The sequence below is a fragment of the Rana temporaria genome, chromosome 3 (genome assembly GCF_905171775.1).
Source record: "Rana temporaria chromosome 3, aRanTem1.1, whole genome shotgun sequence".
Taxonomy (NCBI): Eukaryota; Metazoa; Chordata; class Amphibia; order Anura; family Ranidae; genus Rana; species Rana temporaria.
Genome location: NC_053491.1, coordinates 441,563,833 through 441,583,881, shown reverse-complemented (window position 1 = coordinate 441,583,881; position 20,049 = coordinate 441,563,833). Strand labels below are relative to the sequence as shown.

At 44.4% G+C, this 20,049-nt stretch overlaps 1 protein-coding gene across 2 annotated transcripts in view; it reads right to left on the bottom strand.

The window, feature by feature from the left end:
- The window catches only part of LOC120933312, a 39,478-nt gene that overhangs the window by 3,940 nt on the left and 15,489 nt on the right, over positions 1-20,049 (bottom strand). The window contains exons 4-8 of one of the 2 annotated variants that reach the window (XM_040346453.1): positions 19,973-20,023; positions 16,247-16,339; positions 16,137-16,161; positions 10,677-10,717; positions 9,844-9,893 (exon numbers count right to left, since the gene is read on the bottom strand). In XM_040346453.1, the coding sequence (XP_040202387.1) occupies positions 9,844-9,893; positions 10,677-10,717; positions 16,137-16,161; positions 16,247-16,339; positions 19,973-20,023 (260 nt within the window). The remainder of the gene's footprint in view (positions 1-9,843; positions 9,894-10,676; positions 10,718-16,136; positions 16,162-16,246; positions 16,340-19,972; positions 20,024-20,049) is intronic. The other variant, XM_040346454.1, reaches the window with a different exon arrangement.

The window sequence follows — 20,049 nt, the reverse complement described above, 5'->3', positions numbered from 1 at the left end:
GCGGGACAATGGGGGTAATCCACAAAAGGGATACGCCGGCGTATCTACTGATACGCCGTCGTATCCCTGTTTCTATCTATGGAACTGATCCACAGAATCAGTTTACCATAGATAGGCAGAAGATCCGACATGTGTAATTGAATTACACTGTCGGATCTTAAGGATGCAATTCTAGGCCGGCCGCTAGGTGGCGAGGCCATTGCGGCCGGCCTAGAATATGCAAATGAACACTTACGGCGATCCACGAACGTTTACGTCGAGTTACGCCGCGTAAAAATAGGGCTGAGTCCTATTTGACTAAGCCCTATTAAGTATGGCTGTCGTTCCCGCGTCGAAATTTTCAACTCTACGTCGTTTGCGTAAGACGTTCGTGAATGGCGCTGGACGCCATTTACGTTAACGTCTAAGCAAATGACGTCGGAGCGACGTCAGTTAGCGCAATGCACGTCGGGTAAGTTACCCGACGGAGCATGCGCAGTACGTCCGGCGCAGGAGCGCGCCTAATTTAAATGGGAATCGCCCATTTGTATTAGGAATGCCTTGCGCCGGATGGAGTTAAGTTACACCGCCGCAAATTTCCAGGTAAGTGCTTTGTGGATCAGCACCTAACTTGGGAGATTTGCGGCAGTGTAACTTAACTCTGAAAAGTTAAGTTGCGCTCGGCGGCTGTGGATCTGGCCCATAGTTCTCAAAGTGAGTCAGGATTTAAAAAAAAAAAAAATAGCTCATATTGCAAAGCGCTCGTAAACTGCGTTTGTCGCAATCCGAGGTTCCACTGTATACAGCATTCATTAAAACCATACTGACTTCCGAAAATGTCCTGTCTCTGCAATCACCAAGAATGGAACTGGACATCATAACACAGCTATAGTACCACAAAGGGGTTTCCATCTCTGTCTTTTTACATGTTTTTAACCCACACCCCAGTAAAAAAAAATTGCAACTGTTGTTGGCGTTACATTTTGATTTTTCCCCCTTGCTTTATTCCTTAAAACTGTAGCATGAAATTTTATCCACTTTTAAAAATGTTTTATACTCAGTGAAAAACAAGTACAGTATTTAATTAAATTTTAATGTTATTTATAATGACTGATGAAAAGTGCCCTTTTGGACAAATGTGTACAAAGAGGACAAATCTAGACACACGGCATGGCATTTACAGGAATTACAAAATCTTCCTGCGTTGGAGGCTGTTTAAAGGGGATTGGAGCCAGAGAAAGTAACAATTGTCCTATTGTAGAAACAATGCTCCTGAGACCTGGATTTTCTAGGTGGAATGTAGCTGGTGGTGAAAAGCATTTAAAAACATGGCATGTATTCAACAAGTGTTTAACAGCAGACTATACACTGAATAGATCTTTTGCTCACCCTTGTATGTGGTCCATAGCCAAATTATTGCACAGTCCCACCCACAATCCAGTGCTGTGATTCCTAATGAATGGTTTGGATGAAGAGATTCAGTAATGAAAACTATTGGTGTAACAATCAGCTTTTAGCCTTCGCCATCTGCTGCTCATTAGTCAGTATTGCACCTCAGGTCTCTGCAGTGCACTCCTGCCCTAATTAGCAGTGTTTATGAGACTGCCGGACATTCAGCTTGTGCCTCATCTACAGGGTAATCTGTCTGCTCATAGGCTGGATAGAGGTCTGTCTGATTCTGACTTCTGGCTGACTGTTCACTCACTGGAATACCCCTCTGATTGTTCAGACTTAATTTGTGTTTAAATACTTGTTTATGCTTGTGCTTGTCCTTTTCATTGTCTTGTCACCTCTCATATTGTCAGCCCATAGCCAATATTACCTTAAAGTGATATTAAAGGTTCAGTTTATTTTTAAATAACAATCATGTCATACTTACCTCCACTGTGCAGTTTGTCTTGCACAGAGTGGCCCAATCCAGCTTTTCTGGGGTCCCACAGCGTCTCTCGTGGCTCCTCCTCGCATTAGATAACCCCCTCTGGGAAGCTCTCTCCCGAGGGGGTTACCTTGCAGGCACGCTCCTGTGTCATACACTCGGCGTCCATAGACGGCGAGTGTATGACTCAGCCCCTCCCCCGGCGCCTGCGCCATTGGATTTGATTGACAGCAGCAGGAGCCAATGGCTGCGCTGATATCAATCTATCCAATGAAGAGCCAAGAACCCATGGAGAGAGCGATGCAGGATCGCGCTCACGGAAATTCGGGGCTTAGGTAAGTAAAATGAGGGGTTGGGGGGCCGGACACTGCAAGTTGTTTTTTCACCTTAATGCATAGAATGCATCAAGGTAAAAAAACACAAAGGTTTACGACCCCTTTCAGCCTGTTGACTCTGCCACGGTCTGCTGTCTGCTCTGACCATCTGACCGACGTGACGACTTACATTACTTTTGCATCTGTTAGTTAGCTGTCACCTCTTTGTTAGGGTGACCAGACATCCCTGGTTTTAGGACACTGTCCCCAGACCAAGTCTGTCTCCAGTTTTGTCCTCAGATTGTATTTGAACAGGGGCTGGGGCAATTTCAAAGACAGTTGGTGCAGAATTAAAAAAAATTATATTTCTGAATTACACACCCCTGCTCTGCCGCTCCTACTAGCTTGGGGGGTGTATTTTTTCCATTACATGTGCCCCTTTCTGATGATCATGTGCTGGTCGGAGCGGAGGGAATGTTTCTTCAGTTTCAGGTGCATGCCTATTCAGCTCCGCTCGCATGTTCTTCTGCCTTGGCTCAAGTCCCAGCCTGCTGCCTGCCTGCTTATCTCCTTGCCTTCCCTGGCGGAGTGATCTTCCTCCGCACCCCACCCAAAAGTAGCCGGGCCCAGAGAGTAAGACTTGACAGGCTGTGAGGCAGGCGGCTGCGGCGATGGGCAGAGAGTCGCTGATTGCTGCCATTAATAGTAAAAAAAAAAAAATATGTCCCCGGATTTCATTTTAAAAATCTGGTCACCTTACTCTTGGTCCACCAAACTCTATGACAACTGTATGCAACAGAACTCCTGCCCACACTTTGGCCAGAGGAAGCTGTTCATCAGAAAAAGGAATCCAGTTCATTCACTTCTACCATTATCTCCCTAATGACCTTCATGAAAATCCTCAAAACGGACAAAGATTATATCACTACACAGGTCAGTGAACTTTAGTTAAGCATTCAGTGATTATCACTTTTGACCAAAGCAGACATCAAGGCCCAGATTCTCAAAGGGCTTACGATGGCGCAACGCAATGTACGCCGTCGTAAGTCCTAATCTGGGCCGTCGTATCTATGCGACTGATTCTTAGAATCAGTTACGCATAGATATCCATTAGATCCGACAGGCGTAAGGCTCTTACGCTGTTGGATCTTAAATGCATTTTTTTTTTCGCCGTTAGGTGTCGCCTCCGTCGTTTTCCCAGTCGAGTATGCAAATTAGCAAAATACGCACATTTCCGAATGTACGCGTGGTCGACGCAGTGAAGTTACGACGTTTACGTTAGATTTGCGACGTGTAAAGTTGCCCCTGCTATATGAGGGGCAACCAATGTTAAGTATGGGCGTCGTTCCCGCGTCGAAATTTAAAAATTTACGTTGTTTGCGTAAGTCGTCCGTTAATGGGGCTGGACGCCATTTACGTTCACGCCGAAACCAATGACGTCCTTGCGACGTCATTTAGCGCAATGCACGTCGGGAAATTTTAGGGACGGCGCATGCGCATTACGTTCGGTGCGGGAACGCGCCTAATTTAAATGCTCCACGCCCCCTACCCGGATCATTTGAATTAGGCGGGCTTGCGCCGGGGGATTTACGCTACGCCACCGCAACTTTACAGGCAAGTTCTTTGTGAATAAAGCACTTGCCTGTAAAACTTGCGGCGGCGTAACGTAAATGACATACGTTACGCCGCCGCATTTTTACGCCCATCTACGGGAATCTGGGCCCAAGTATTTTTGGTGTTGGTGAGGTTGAAAAAAGACACAAGTCCATCAAGTCCAACCTATGTGTGTGATTATATGTCAGTATTACATTGTATATCCCTGTATGTTGTGGTAGTTTAGGTGCTTATCTAATAGTTTTTTTAAATTATCTATGCTCCCTGCTAAAACTACTGCTTGTGGAAGAGAATTCCAAATCCTTACTACTCTGAAGCCCTGTACACATGATCGATTTGTCCGATGAAAACAAACTGATGGACTGTTTTCATCCGATCGTGTGTGGGCCCCATCGGTTTGTTTTCCATCGGTGAAAAAAAACATAGAACATGTTTTACATTTTTCCTATGGTTAAAAAAAACGATAGAAAAAACAATCGTCTGTGTGGAAGTCCATCGGTCAAAAATCCATGCATGCTCAGAATCAAGTCGACGCATGCTCGGAAGCATTGAACTTCATTTTTTTTAGCACGTCGTAGTGTTTTACGTCACCGCGTTTTGACACAATCGGATTTTTGACTGATGGTGTGTAGGCAAGACTAATGAAAGTCAGCTTCATCGGATATCCGACGAAAAAATTCATCGGATTAGATTCCATCAGATATCCGATCGTGTGTACGAGGCTTGACAGTAAAGAACCCTCTACGGAGTTTAAGGTTAAACTGCTTTTCTTCTTATTTTAGTGAATGGCCGTGTGTCTTTTTAAGTTCCCTTGTGCTGAAAAGTTCTATCCCTATTGTGGGGTCACCAGTACGGTATTTTTACATTGAAATCATATCCCCTCTCAAGCATCTATTTTACAGAGAGAACAAGTTCAGTGCTCGTAATCTTTTCTTAAAACTGAGGTCCTCCAGTCCCTTAATTAGCTTTGTTGCCCTTCTCTGGACTCTCTCCAGTTCCAGCACATCCTTCCTGAGGACTGGAGCCCAGAACAGGACGGAATACTCCAGGTGCTTCCAGACCAGAGTCTTGTAGAGCGGGAGAATTATCGTTTTGTTTCTGGAGTTAATCCCCTTTTTAATGCATGCCAATATTCTGTTGGCTTTGCTAGCTGCAGCTTGGCATTGCATGCCATCGCTGAGCCTATCATCTACTAAGACCCCGAGATCCTTTTCCATCCTAGATTCCCTCAGAGGTTCTCCCCCTAGTGAGTAGACTGCATTCATATTTTTGGCACCCAAATGCATTAATTTAAAAATGTCTACATTAACCACTTAACGCCCGCCACACGACTATTTACGTCCACAGAATGGCACGTACAGGCAGATGGGCGTATATATACGTCCCTGCCTTCTAGCGGGTCAGGGGTCCGATCGGGACCCCCTCCGCTGCGTGCGGCAGGCGGCTTACCTTCTGGAGCGATCTGACTCGAGGGGACGGCTGTTCGTTTCTGTCCGCCCCCTCGTGATCGCTTCCAGCCAATCCTGTGAGCCGCCGCCGTGTCACTTCCTCTGCCTGTAAAATGTAAACATAGGCAGAGGAAGTGATGCAGCTCTCATCTCGGTGGTATTTTCAAACCGCCGAGATGAGAGAAGGCTCACACAGTAAGTCGCACAAACACTACACTGACACCAGTACACATAGGCACATTAACCCCTTTCAATCACCCCCCACCCCCCTGTCACACTGTCACTGAGTGCAGTGATCATATATGTACTGATCACTGCATTTAGTGTCAATGTGACAGTTAGTGTGACAGCCAGTTAGTGTTAGGTCCAGGGTAGCCCCGTACCCCCCCCTAATAAAGATTTAACCCCTTGATCACCGCCCTAGTTAACCCTTTCACCCCCTATTGCCAGTGTCACTAAGCGATAATTTTTCTGATCGCTGTATTAGGCCCCATACTCACGAGCAAACATGTCTGCTGAAACTGGCCCGCAGGCCAGTTTCAGCAGACATGTTTGCTCGTGTGTGGGCGCGAGCGGGCCGAATTCCAGCAAACATTTGCCCGCCGGGCCTTTTCCCAGCGGGCAAATATTCCTGGACTTGTTTTAAAACAGCCCGCTGGAATTCAGCCCGCTCGGACATGTACGGTCGTCAGTACAGACCTACCGTACATGTCCAGGCGCCCGCCGTCCCTCGCATGCGTCGAATGACTTCGACGCATGCGTGGAAGCATTTTAAAGGCGGGCCGCCCACGTCGCCGCGTCATTGTCGCGGCGACACCGCGGACACGCCCCGCGTATTGTTTACGCGCGGACTTCTGTACGATGGTGTGTACAACCATCGTACAGAAGCCCTCTGGCAGACATGTATGGTGAAAACGGTCCGACGGACCGCTTTCACCATACATGTTTGTCCGTGTGTACCCGGCCTTAGTGTCACTGTTGCCGCTAGGAAGCAAATTTTTTTTTATTGGGAATTTTTTTTACTAAAGACATGTGGCTAAATAAATTTTGGCCTAAATGTTTGACTAAAATTTGGTTTATTCAATTTTTCTTATAACAAAAAGTAAAAAATATTGTTTTTTTTCTCCAAAAATGTCGCTCTATTTTTGTTTATAGCGCAAAAAATAAAAATCGCAGAGGCAATCAAATACCATAAAAAAAAGCTCTATTTGTGGGAAGAAAAGGACGTGAATTTTGTTTGGGAGCCACGTCGCACGACCGCGCAATTGTCTGTTAAAGCGACGCAGTGCCGAATTGTAAAAACGCCTCTGGGCATTTAGCAGCATATTGGTCCGGGGCTTAAGTGGTTAAACCTCATTTGCCATGTAGTTGCCCACCCCATTAATTTGTTCAGCTCTTCTTGCAAGGTTTCCACATCCTGCAGAGATGTTATTGCCCTGCTTAGCTTAGTTTTGTCCACAAATACAGAGATTGAACCGTTTATCCCATCCTCCAGATTGTTAATGAATAAATGTAATAGGATGGGTCCTAGGACAGAACCCTGTGGGACCTCACTTTCCACACCGAACCATTCCGAGTACTCCCCATTTATCACTACCCTCTGAACTCGCCCTTGTAGCCAGTTTTCAATTCATGTACTCACCCTATGGTCCATGCTGATAGATCTTACTTTGTACAGTAAACGTTTATGGGGAACTGTATCGAATACCTTTGCAAAATCCAGATACACCAAGTCTAAGGGCCTTCCTTTATCTAGATGGCAACTCACCTCCTCATAGAAGGTTAATAGATTGGTTTGGCAAGAATGCTTCTTCATGAACCCATGCTAATTACTGCTAATGATACTGTTTTCATTAATAAAATCTTGTATATAATCCCTTATCATCCCCTCCAAGAGCTTGCATACTATTGATGTTAGGCTAACTGGTCTGTAATTCCCAGGAATATATTTTGTTCCTTTTTTAAATATTGGTGCTACATTGACTTTTCTCCAATCAGCTGAGTTCTTTAACCGCTTCAATACTGGACACTTTCACCCCCTTCCTTCCCAGACCAATTTTCAGCTTTCATCGCTGTCAAACTGTGAATGAGAACTGTCACACGTGTCTCTGTTTACATTGTGACAGCTGTGATTGGACACAGCCGTCATGTGATCAGGAGGGCCAATCACAGCGCCCATATCCAGATCGAGCCGGAGTGTGGCATTGGGGTCGTGCTGTGAGCACTCATTCTGAGGAAATTTAGAATGAGGAAAGGACCACCCGGCTGTTTATGTGCAGTGGCCGGTTGGGAGGTGGTTAAGGAACCTCGGGTGCAAGCCACCTGGTCTCAGTGACTTAATAATGTTATGTTTTTCAAGTCTATTCCTAGTTCTATCCTCTGTTAACCATGAGGGTGCTTCCTGTGATGTGTCATGAGGATAAACATTGCAGTTTTGGTTACTAAAGCCCTCCCGTTTCCCTCGTTAAGACTGAGGAGAAGAATAAATTCAAAACCTTTGCCATTTCTCCATCCTTTGTAACCAGATTCCCTTCATCATTCTTTATGGGGCCAATATGATCTGACCCCCCTCTCTTACTATTTATGTAATTTAAAGGGTCACTAAAGGAATTTTTTTTTTTAGCTAAATAGCTTCCTTTACCTTACTGCAGTACTGGTTTCATGTCCTCATTATTCGTTTTAAAAGATTCATTTTAAAAAACAAAACACTGCCCTGGATTTGTTTGTTTATGTTCTGTGTTTTCCCGACTCACCTCTCACCCGAAACTTCATGTATGTACCTTTAAAACCGAAAGTTAAACTAGAGGCACATTATATGATAGATTCAATTAAATTTTTAATAATTTTTAAAAGGAATCAGTTAACTTTTATGTCTCTATACCCAATAAACAGTCATTTCAGCAAAACATTTTTTTTCCTTTAGTGACCCTTTAAGGCCCCGTACACACGAGAGGATCTATCCGCTGGTATTTATCCGCAGATCAGTTCCAGCGGATAGATCCTGTGGTGTGTATGGCCCAGCGGATATTTATCCGCGGATATTTTTCGGGCCGATGGATTTCCAGCGGATAAAAATTTCTTAGCATGCTAAGAAATCTATCCGCTGGAATCCTGTCCAGCGGATTGACTCACCGGATCAATCCGTCTGATCCCCTCCCTCGCATGCGTCGTAATGATTCGACGCATGCGTGGAAGTCTTTACCTTCCAGCGTCGCGCACGTCGCCGCGTCATCATCGCGGCGACAGCGTGGCCACGTCACCGCGGATGGATTCCGCGCGGATTTCGATCTGATGGTTAGTACAACCATCAGATCAAAATCCGCCAGAGGATTTATCTGCGGGAACGGTCCGGAGGACCGTTTCCAGCGGATAATCCTCTCGTGTGTACGGGGCCTAAGAATTTCTTGTACTCTCCTCCGCTATGTGCCTTTCTGGTTCTATCTTAGCCACTCTGATTGTACCCTTATATTTCCTATTGCATACTTTGTAAAGTTGGAATGCTGATGATGACCTCTCAGCAAGGAGCGTAGTTTATGGAAGTTGGCTCTTCAAATTCAGTGTTTTTTATTCCCCTAATGTTGCCTATCTGTGTAATTTACACTGAAACGAATTGACCTGAGATCGCTGTTTCCTAAATTGCCCCGTATTTCCACATCTGTGATCACGTCTGTATTGTTAGTAATCAGTAGGTCTAGTAACGCTTTTTTATTTTTTGGTGCATTTACTATCTGACCCATAAAATTTTCCTGCAAGACATTTAGGAAATGGCGAGCCTTAGATGGATATGCGGTTCCTTCCGCTCAGTCTATGTCTGGATAATTAAAATCCCCCATTATAATGACACTTCCCATCCTTGCTGCCATTCCAAACTGTAATAGGAGGTTCGGCTCCCCCTGCTCCCTTTGGTTAGGGGGCCTATAGCATACTCCTAGTATTACTTCCCCTTTGGTTTCCTCCCTACCCATAAGGATTCCACCTCCTCCCTTGCTCCATTTGTGATGTCGTCTCTCACATTCACTTGTACATCATTTTTGATATGCAGGCATACCCCTCCCCTTTTTTTACCCTTCCTACCTCTGTGATATAGGGAATACCCTTGAATGGTTGCCAGCCAATCATGAGTGCTGTTGAACTAAGTTGAACCACATTTCCACAAAATCAAAATCTTCCTCGTACAATAGCAGCTCTAGTTCTCCCATCTTGTCCGCCAGACTCCTGGCATTAGTGAACAAGCCATGTCGTTTTGTACTATCTCCTTATTGGGTGTTCTGAGGTTGCAAATAGGACTTGTTACTATACTTAACTCGGGTTTAGGTGCTTTAGTCAACCTACTACTAATGCCCCCAATACTACCCTCTGAAATGTGTTCCACACTGGCTCTCTGGATCTCTAAATCTGAACTCCCCCCCTCGCCTAGTTTAAAAGCCCCTCAAACTTATCGGCCATCTTCTCTTCTAGCTGATCTGCACCTTCCCCATTTAGGTGCATTGACTCTTCCATATAAAAATTATTCCTCAAAGTTTGATAGGCTTTCCAAATACTGAACACAGTTTTAAAGGTCCCAAGTCCAATCCATAATATATGGGTAGAAATAACCATGCAATAGACGTACCGGAGAGCTTACCATGGGAAAGACCTTGTTATTACGGCTCAGAGTCCAATCTGTAAGAAGTAGAGAAGAAATAAAGGTAGGCTCTTATACAAGTAAGTAAGGGACTTAGTACCATGGACAGCAGACAGGAAATAAGACAACAGGAGGAAGATCAGTGACAGAGGGAATGACCATAATGCCGCGTACAGACAGTCGTTTTTTGTGATAAAAAAAAAAAAACGATGTTTAAAATCATGAAATAAAACAACGTTTTTGAAACTTAATTTTCAAAAACGACGTTGCCTACACACCATCGTTTTTTAAAATGCTCTAGCAAAGCGCGGTTACGTTCAGCACGTACGACGGCACTCTTTTCCATTGAAGCTAGCTTCATAACTTGCTTCTGAGCATGCGCAGGTTTAAAAACGTCATTTTGAAACGTCGTTTTGCCCACACACTATCATTTTCATTGACACAAAAAACGACGTTTTGAAAAACACCACAAAAAATTCGAGCATGTTCAAATTTTTTTTTTGTCGTTTTTCAGAAGACATAAAACAACGTTTTCCCCACACACGGTCATTTTAAATGACGTTTTCAAAAACGTCGTTTTTTTTCATCACAAAAAACGACCGTCTGTACGCGGCATAAGAATGGAAGGAGAGTGAAGACCGAATAGTGAGGAAGAGGAGTAAATTGGGAGTAAGCATGAATTTAAAGTGAGGATAAGGAATGAACCAAGAATGAGGATGATGTTCATACTGAATTAAGTGAAGAGGAAATACACTGAAGGCGTAGCAAGAAGGGCTGGGGAAAGAAGCATAATGTAATTGAAGGAGGAAAACGAAAACAACCTTTTGCCATATCTTGATTAATCCAGATAGATTCTTTATCCCTGTAGATTGGAAACAGCAGTTATATGTAACAAGTGACAGATCTATAGAATGGACAAACATATATCCTTCCCAATAAAAATGAAATCTAAAACAATAAAATCTTATGCCCACCTCCTTTGCAAACACACCCTAATCTTTGCCAACCATGATCTTACCTAGAGAAAACACAGCTATAACCAAACACCAAAAGATACACACAAGCTGCCATCCAGTTCTGCAACCAACATCTGACTGGGTGTAGATCCACAGCCAGATTTCATATACTGATGGCAATTAACGCTCTCCAGAAGCATTCTTGACCTTGTTCAAATCATCGGCTTTTGTAAATGGAAGAAAATATGTATAGCAAAGCCAGAGGCGGCTCTAAGCTTTGTGAGGCCTTAGGCAAAAGTTGACATGGGGCCCCACTTGGGCCCATGATGGGAAAAATAATTCAAGGACAAGCGCCTCTTCCCCACAACCCTGGCCAGTGGTTGTGGGGGGTCTGTGGGCAGGGGGCTTATCTGGAAGCCCCCTTTAACAAGGTGCCCTTGTGGCGACATTGACTGAGGGCATGCTGGGTCATTGACGTCACAAGGGGTGGTGTCACCGATATTCACTGGTTGTTAGGGACGCTGGCGGCCCCGCTCCTGAGTCAGGGCTCATAACGCTGCCGAGCACAGCAGCGTTAGTGTCCCCTGTCCCTCAAAACTGGGGTAATGGATTGGGCTAGTTAGGTGGCCGCGAGGCCCCTGTGAGTGCGAGGCCTTAGGCGACCGCCTAATTTGCCTAATTAAAGAGCCGCCTCTGAGCAAAGCATTCACAAGACATCTACAATATTTTCAGCCAACTTTTTTTTTAACAAGAAGATTTTCAGCCAACTTTAAAGACTGTGGGCCAGATTCACATACATTTGCGGCCGTGTAACGTAACCCGTTTACGTTACACCGCCGCAAGTTTCCAGTTTTAGTGCCCGATCCACAAAGCACTTACCTGGAAACTTGCGGCGGTGTATCGTAAATACGTCCGGCGCAAGGCGGCCAATTCAAATGGGCGTGTGCCATTTAAATTAGGCACGCTCCCGCGCCGGATCTACTGCGCATGCTCCATTTCGCAATTCCCGTTGTGCTTTACGCAAACGACGTTATTTTTTAAATTTCGACGCGGGAACGACGGCCATACTTTATACAGCAATACGATTGCTGTGTAAAGTTAAGGCACCAAAAAAAACGACTAACTTTGCGACGGGAAACTAGACTAGCGGCGACGTAGCGAACGTGAAAAACGCTGGTTTATGACGCGAACTCCCCCCAGCAGCGGCCGCGGTATTGCATCTTAAGATCCGACAGTGTAAAACAATTACACCTGTCGGATCTTCTGGCTATCTATGCGTAACTGATTCTATGAATCAGTCGCATAGATAGAAACCGAAATACGACGGCGTATCAGGAGATACGCCGTTGTATCTCTTTTGTGAATCTGGCCCGAAATACTTAGTGAATAACAGGCTAAATACCGTACTTCTACATACTGCCACTGATGCCACAGACCTTCAATGCTACCCTGGCCTTCAACATCCGACACTTCTGGGACTGTCGGATTGGCTGATTCCACTTTGCGCACTGTGGTTTCTTCTTTCAACCCCTACATCACCACAGAACACATAATGACATAGCAGTCAGCAGAAGGAACCACAGGGCACAGTGGAGGGCCAGGTATGTGGGAAGGATGTCCAATGCAGCACAGTAATGACCTTTGCCGTTGCAGAAAATACTTTTTTTTAAGTTTTAAAACATTTATGCCCCATACACACCATCACTTTATGTGATGAAAAAAAACGACATTTTCTGTGAAGTAAAAAATGACGTTTTTGAAACTTCAATTTTCAAAGACGAAGTTGCCTACACACCATCGTTTTCTCACAATGTTCTAGCAAAGCGAGGTTACGTTCCACCACTTTTTCCATTGAAGCTTGCTTCATAAGTAGCTTCTGGGCATGCGTGGGTGAAAAAACGTCGTTTTAAACGACGTTTTTTACTACACACGGTCAATTTCTGTGAAGTAAAAGTTGACGTTTTGAAAAATGACACATAAAATTGAAGCATGCTTCAATTTTTTTTGGTCGTTTTTTAGAAGACATAAAACGACGTTTTCCCCCACACACGGTCAATTAAAGTGACGTTTTTAAAAACGTAATTTTTTTTCATCACATAAAGTGATGGTGTGTACGCGGCATTAGGCTCCATTTACATCTAAGCATTCTGTGAATACGCTTGTGTTGCCATTCATTGTTAATGGCACCACAAATGTGGCCAGCAGATGCACATTTTTTGACATTGACAAACACCGGAAAGCTCTTGGTAAAAAAACACCCAAAAGGTGCAGAAGCTTTGTTGTCGCACACAGGGCAGCCAATTTAAATTAAACCTCAAACGACAGGTTTAACTGCACCGTGGCCACCCATATAAAGCAGCCTTAAGGCCTCGTACAGACGACCAGACATGTCCGATGAAAACGGTCCGCGGACCGTTTTCATCGGACATGTCCACTGGGATCATTTAGTCTGATGTGTGTACACACCATCAGACCAAATTCCCTGCGGACAGAATACGCGCTGACATGGCGGCGACGATGACGCCGCGACGTGCACGCACCAGGAAGTTCAATGCTTCCACACATGCGTGGGATTTCGGGCCAGCGGACATGTCCGATGAGTCGTACTGACCATCGGACATGTTTGACGGACAGGCTTCCAGCGGACAAGTTTCTTATGCCGCGTACACACCATCACTTTATGTGATGAAATAAAATGACGTTTTTAAAAACGTCACTTTAATTGACCGTGTGTGGGGGAAAACGTCGTTTTATGTCTTCTAAAAAACGACCAAAAAAAATTGAAGCATGCTTCAATTTTATGTGTCGTTTTTCAAAACGTCAACTTTTACTTCACAGAAATTGACCGTGTGTAGCAAAAACGTCGTTTAAAACGACGTTTTTTCATCTGCGCATGCCCAGAAGCTACTTATGAAGCGAGCTTCAATGGAAAAACGTGGTGAACGTAACCTCGCTTTGCTAGAACATTGTGAGAAAACGATGGTGTGTAGGCAACTTCGTCTTTGAAAATTGAAGTTTCAAAAACGTCATTTTTTACTTCACAGAAAATGTCGTTTTTTTTCATCACATAAAGTGATGGTGTGTATGCGGCATTAGCATGCTAAGAAACTTTTGTCCACTGGAAACCTGTCCGCTAGGCCGGGAAACTGTCCGGTCGGCCCTACACACGACCGAACATGTCCGCGGAAACTGGTCCGTCTGACCAGTTTCAGCGGACATGTTCAGTCGTGTGTACAAGGCCTAAGAGTTCCAAGAATGCTTCTTGATGGTTGCACAGTGGCTGTGCACAGTGCTCCTCAGAGTAGTATTTACAAGCTGAAGCATATGAGAACCAGGCCACTGCCTACCCAATACACACACACACACACACACACACACACACAAGGAAACAATCTTTCTACTTAAAGGGGTTGTAAAGGTACAATTTCTTTTCCCTAAATAGCTTCCTTTACCTTAGTGAAGTCCTCCTTCACTTACCTCATCCTTCCATTTTGCTTTTAAATGTCCTTATTTAGTCAAGGATCGCTTAATTCAATTCAGGATTCTACACCGGGTGTATTTAACGCCGCAACGGCTGAACAAAATTTACCCTGGGGCCTATCCTAGCTGTTGGAAATGTGGTAATCTAGAGGCCGGTTTCTGTCATATGTTGTGGTCCTGTCCCAAAGTGCACTCTTTCTGGGTAGAGGTGATGCAATTCATAGCCTCGTTGTTAACAATCCCAATCCTGCAGACTGTACCAGTCTGCTTGCTGGGCCTGGTGGGCTCTTTAGCGCACCGCACAGCAACTGAGACCCTCAACTGAGACCTTCTGCTCTTTTACGCCTGTAAAGAAATATTACTAAAATGGAAACAATCAGATGCGCCCTCTCTGAACTCTTGGAAAGCCTTGGTCAATTCTTCAATACCAATATATAAAGCCACATATGACTCCCATGGGTGTATTGCTAAATTCGACAAAGTGTGGAAATTATGGCTTGACTTCGCCTCCACTAATGCTGCTCAAGAATAGATGGTTTAACTCAGGGGTCTCCAAACTTTCTGAACAAAGGGCCATTTTCCTGTCCTTTACACTTTAAGAGGGCCGAACTGTGGCCATTGGAAGTAGAAAATGCCCCGGTGTCAATGTAAGTAAAGAATGCCCTATCATTGATATTAGTGGGAGTGTTGGTATTAGAGAAAGAAATAGGGCCTTATCATTGGTGACTTAGGGAGGAATAAGGCCCCCTCTCTAGTGTCAGTGAGAGGAATAGTACCTGTTGGTATCAGGGCAAGGAATTGTGCCTCTTCATTGGTGTCAATGGGAAGAATAGGGCCCTGCAGTTGGTGTCAGTGGGATGAATAGTGCCCTATTGTTGGTGTAGAAGAAATACTGGGTAGTGTCCAATTAATAGTGCCTTGTATCAGTGGGGGATTAGGGCCTCAAGGGCCTGATAAAGGCAAGCAAAGGGCCACATCTGGCCCCCGGGCTGCAGTTTGGAGACCCCTGGTTTAACTGATACACATTAACTACCTCCTCCATGCTAACACCTGCTAAGACCCTCCTGACACCCATATAGTTGAACCCCTGGTATTCTAGGCCTAGTACAAAAGTTCCCTCTTGGCAAACCTCACCCCTATTGAGTAGCACATTCTCCTTTCATAATTTCTCCAAATGGAGTGGCTGAGCAGTAAGTTTTGTTGTTTTTTTGCTTTTTTTCAGTCGCTAACAGCACTGTTTAGACAGATAACCTGTTGTTAGGTACCGATTCACGTGGTACTTTTCGAGCCAGGGAATGCCCCAAGGCTCTGTTTTTTTAAATCTATTTAAAACCAATAAAGAGAATAAAAAAAATAAAAAAATGTCCTTATTTCTTCTGAGAAATCCTGACTTCCTGTTCTTCTGTTCTGTCTGTGGTGTGGAGTGTCGTACTCGCCCCCTCCCTTGGACTACAGGAGAGCCAGGACACCCACTAACACAGTTATTTTCTCTATCTGCAACGTAGGGAGTGTCCTGACTTTCCTGCAGTCCAAGGGAGGGGGCGAGCACGACATTCCACACCAGGGAGAAAGCCTTGCATTACTGTGTGGAGTTACAGACAGAAGAACAGGCAGTGAGGATTTCTCAGAAGAAATAAGGACATTTAAAAGCAAAATGGAAGGATGAGGTAAGTGAAGGAGGACTGCACTAAGGTAAAGGAAGCTATTTAGGACAAAAACAATAATTGTACCTTTACGACCCCTTTAAGGAAAAGTACCTTTAGGTTATTTATGAATTTACTGATTTCGAAAAACAATACAACAGCATAGAAGATGACAAGAAGTACCTTTGTCACCTGCGCTTACCTCTGTTCCTGCTTTTTCTGTTTACCTAGCAATTAAGAAATAAATCAGATTATATACAGGGAGGACAAATGATGAAATGTACAAAATCTAAATTTACAAAGGATACTCACTTCTTTGGATTAGGCAAACAATCAGAGCTACAGAAGCCACTAGGATCACAAAACCAAGGAGCCCACAGACCAGGAGGATCACCCACAAAGGAACTACAATAAACAGCAAAAGGAAAATATAAAAATATAAGCAGAAGTGACAGTAGTAGATGTAGAAGTAAATTATTTTTATTATTAATATTGGAAGTAGTAGTAGTATTAAAGTAGATATACATCCTAACTGAATGCTAAAGCATTGTTTATTAAAAACAACGGACATTTTTTTTATATATTTATCTTTAATCTAATTGTTTGTTAAAGCGGGAGTTCACCCATAAGAAACATTTTTCAAAAAATCCCCTTAGATGGATGCTCATTTTGTCTAGGGGAATCGGCTAGTTGTTTTAAAATATGATCCGTACTTACCCGTTTTCGAGATGCATCTTCTTCCGTCGCTTCCGGGTATGGGTCTTCGGGAGCGGGCGTTCCTTCTTGATTGACAGTCTTCCGAGAGGCTTCCGACGGTCGCATCCATCGCGTCACTAGTAGCCGAAAGAAGCCGAACGTCGGTGCGGCTCTATACTGCGCCTGCGCACCGACGTTCGGCTTCTTTCGGAAAATCGTGACGCGATTGATGCGACCGTCGGAAGCCTCCCGGAAGACTGTCAATCAAAATAGGAACCCCCAGTCCCGCAGCCCATACCCGGAAGCGGCGGAGAAGATGCATCTCGTAAACGGTAAGTAATGCTCATATTTTAAAACAACTAGCAGATTCCCCTAGACAAAACGAGCATCAATCTAAGGGGAAAATGTGTTCTCTATGGGTGAACCTCCGCTTTAAATCTCAGTGCTACTGATCTCCTGCAGCTTTTTTTTGCAGCCACCTGACTATCTACATGCTTTTAAGGCAGTGGTTCTCAACCTTCTAGTGCCATGGCCCCTTGATAAAATTTTCCAAGTTATGGGGACCCCTAACATTAAAATTATTTTCGTAGCATTGGTTGTCAGCACCCAAGGCAAGACAAGTAATTTGCGCCCCCAACCCACGGACATTTAGCGCTACCGGAGGCCTTTTATTGGCAACTATAATCACAGGTAGTGTTACGCACTGTGTTTCCGGCTTCACTGTGTCTCCGATTTTGTGGTGTTTCGTAGCAGTAACACCTATGCCGAAATCAGGAGATAGGGTCTCCTCCAGTCCCTCCCACTTCCCATTCCTCACCAGTCAGCTGACCTTTAGTCTCTGCTCCATATCCATGCCATGAACTGAATGGGCGCCTGCAAAGAGGCTGAGTGGGCAGCTGCAGGCTCCAGGAACAGCCCAGCTGGGCGGCCACAGGCTCCAGGGATAGCCCTTGCTGAGTGGCCACAAAAAAAAAACGGGAGAGCGATACGGGCTTCAGGACCAGCCCAGGATTCGGTGACCCCTGGCAAATCAACATTCGACCCCCGAGGGGGTCCCGACCCCCAGGTTGAGAACCACTGTCTTAAAGGAGTTCTCTAAGCTAAAACTTTTAACCCCCTCTGTGCCCGGGCTGTAAAACTATACAAAATAAACTTTCACTTACCTGCCTACGATCCCCCGTTGTTCCGATATCGCCGTCCCGTTCTCCGGTCCCGGTCTCTTCCACTTCCTGCGGGTCGGTGACTCACAGTGCGCTCAGCCTATCAGCGGCCGCAGCAATGTCCAGTCGTGGCCGCTGATAGGCTGAGCGCACTGTGAGTCACCGACCCGCAGGAAGTGGAAGAGACCGGGACCGGAGAACGGGACGGCGATATCGGAACAACGGGGGATCGTAGGCAGGTAAGTGAAAGTTTATTTTGTATAGTTTTACAGCCCGGGCACAGCGGGGGTTAAAAGTTTTAGCTTGGAGAACTCCTTTAAGGGATGGCTGCATGGCTAATATCAGGGCAAGTTTTCTGATCACGACAACCTGCAAAGTGTATGAAATCAGCCAGGTTTGACATTCCAGGCCATCTATATTTGTCGCATAGGGAGTACCTTGCTAAGTGTTCAGACTCATGCCATACAAAAATGGATGTCTAAACACCAATCAGAAATCAGACACAATCCATCCCACTGAAATCCATTGTCTATGACCAGTTTAAAAACTTAAATCATTTAGTTAGAGTGGCCGGTGTAGGATTCCTCTGGCTTGACTTCAGGGTCTACCTGCCCCGAATCAGACTCTTTTCACTCCTTACCTAAAAGATTTGGGATTCCTGTCAACATTGGGATATTCCCACTACATTTTGGTGCATGCTCCAGAAAACAAGTTAAAGCCCTGTACACACGGCCGGGAATCCCGTCAGGAAAAAAACATTGGTTTTCCTGACCCGATTCCTGGCAAGCTTTTCTTGCAAAACCGTGCATACAGACGGGCATTCAAAAGAACAACCGTTTTTTTGAATGGCAAGAACACGGTGACTTCATCTACTACGTTGAGCCGACGCTTGTCACATTCAATGCCGTCGCCGCCATCTTGCTACACCCCACACTATGCCTTGTATGCTACCGTGCATGCGTTGAAGGCTTATCGAGCATGCGCGGGTTTACCTTCGGACAGGTAAACATACAGACGACTGGTTTTCTCGGCAGGAAACACTCCGAGAAAATAGAGAGCAGGGTTCTCTATTTTCCCGTGGGGATTCCCGGCTGTTTTCCTGACAGGAAAACTGCTAGGGAGCATACACATGGCCGGGATTCCTGCAAAATGCTCTCCTGACAGTTTTCCTGCTGGGACCCTCTCGTAGTGGCTACTGCAAATGTTTAGACCCAAGAACTCAAATGTAGAGATCTCATCACCAGAATCCCAGAGAGAAACAAGAAACTGTTAGAAGGTTTAACTTTCTTTCATCATCCAGCAATATCAGTTGTGGGTGGACAGACCATTTAAATGAATGACTAAGGTTTGGTATCTATTTTATTTATTTAAAAAAAAATAGTTGTCCTTCTTTTTTGTCAGGTAAATATGAAATAAAATATTGCATAAGAATATTTCATGTTTATTTTTCCAGCCAGCAGGGGGAACCCTAACCTCCTTTTCTTATGCAGAGCTCAATAGCTCAGTCTGAAATCACCACAATTATACCTAGTAAATATATGACTCCATTCTCTCTCTCCCTGTTCTGCATAGTTGTTTTTTATTATACAAAGAATTTATCAAAATTTCAAAAATTCAAGTACTGTTAGGGTTCACACTTAATACAAACATTGTACATAGGGGTTGGTTTACTAAAGGCAAATAGACTGTGCACTTTGCATAGTGCAGTTCCAGTTGCTCCAGTTCTTAGTAAATGGGCAGAAGCTCTGCTGACTTTCATCATCCAATCATGCGCAAGCGCAAATGCTTTTTTTTTATTTTCCTTGCACATGATTGGGTATTCTTTGCAAAGTGAGGCTTTACATCATTTACTAATCTCTTTAGCAACTGCACTTAGCCTTTAGTAAATCAACCCCAAGTATGTTACAGAAAGAACATGCAAATCTGTTTAGTTTTTCAAGTCAAACAGAGGGTACCAAGGCAAACAGCTTCTGCTGTGCTGTTGCGTATAGCCCTTTAATGACAGCATCATTGGTGCAGTAAAGTTTATTAAAGTTTATTTTTTTAAATACAATTTTAATATCAATAGTAAAAATATATATCAAGTGGTTTAAAAGCCCATGAACTTGGAAAATCGCCTCTATGAGTTCTAGCATTGCATGTTGAGTATAATAAACCAGAATAGAGACAATTGCTTTATTACCAGGTAATGCCGCCTCTAAGGCATCCGATGAATTTGTAGGTGCAGGCTCGTCTGTAAGAGAAGTTACATATTATTAG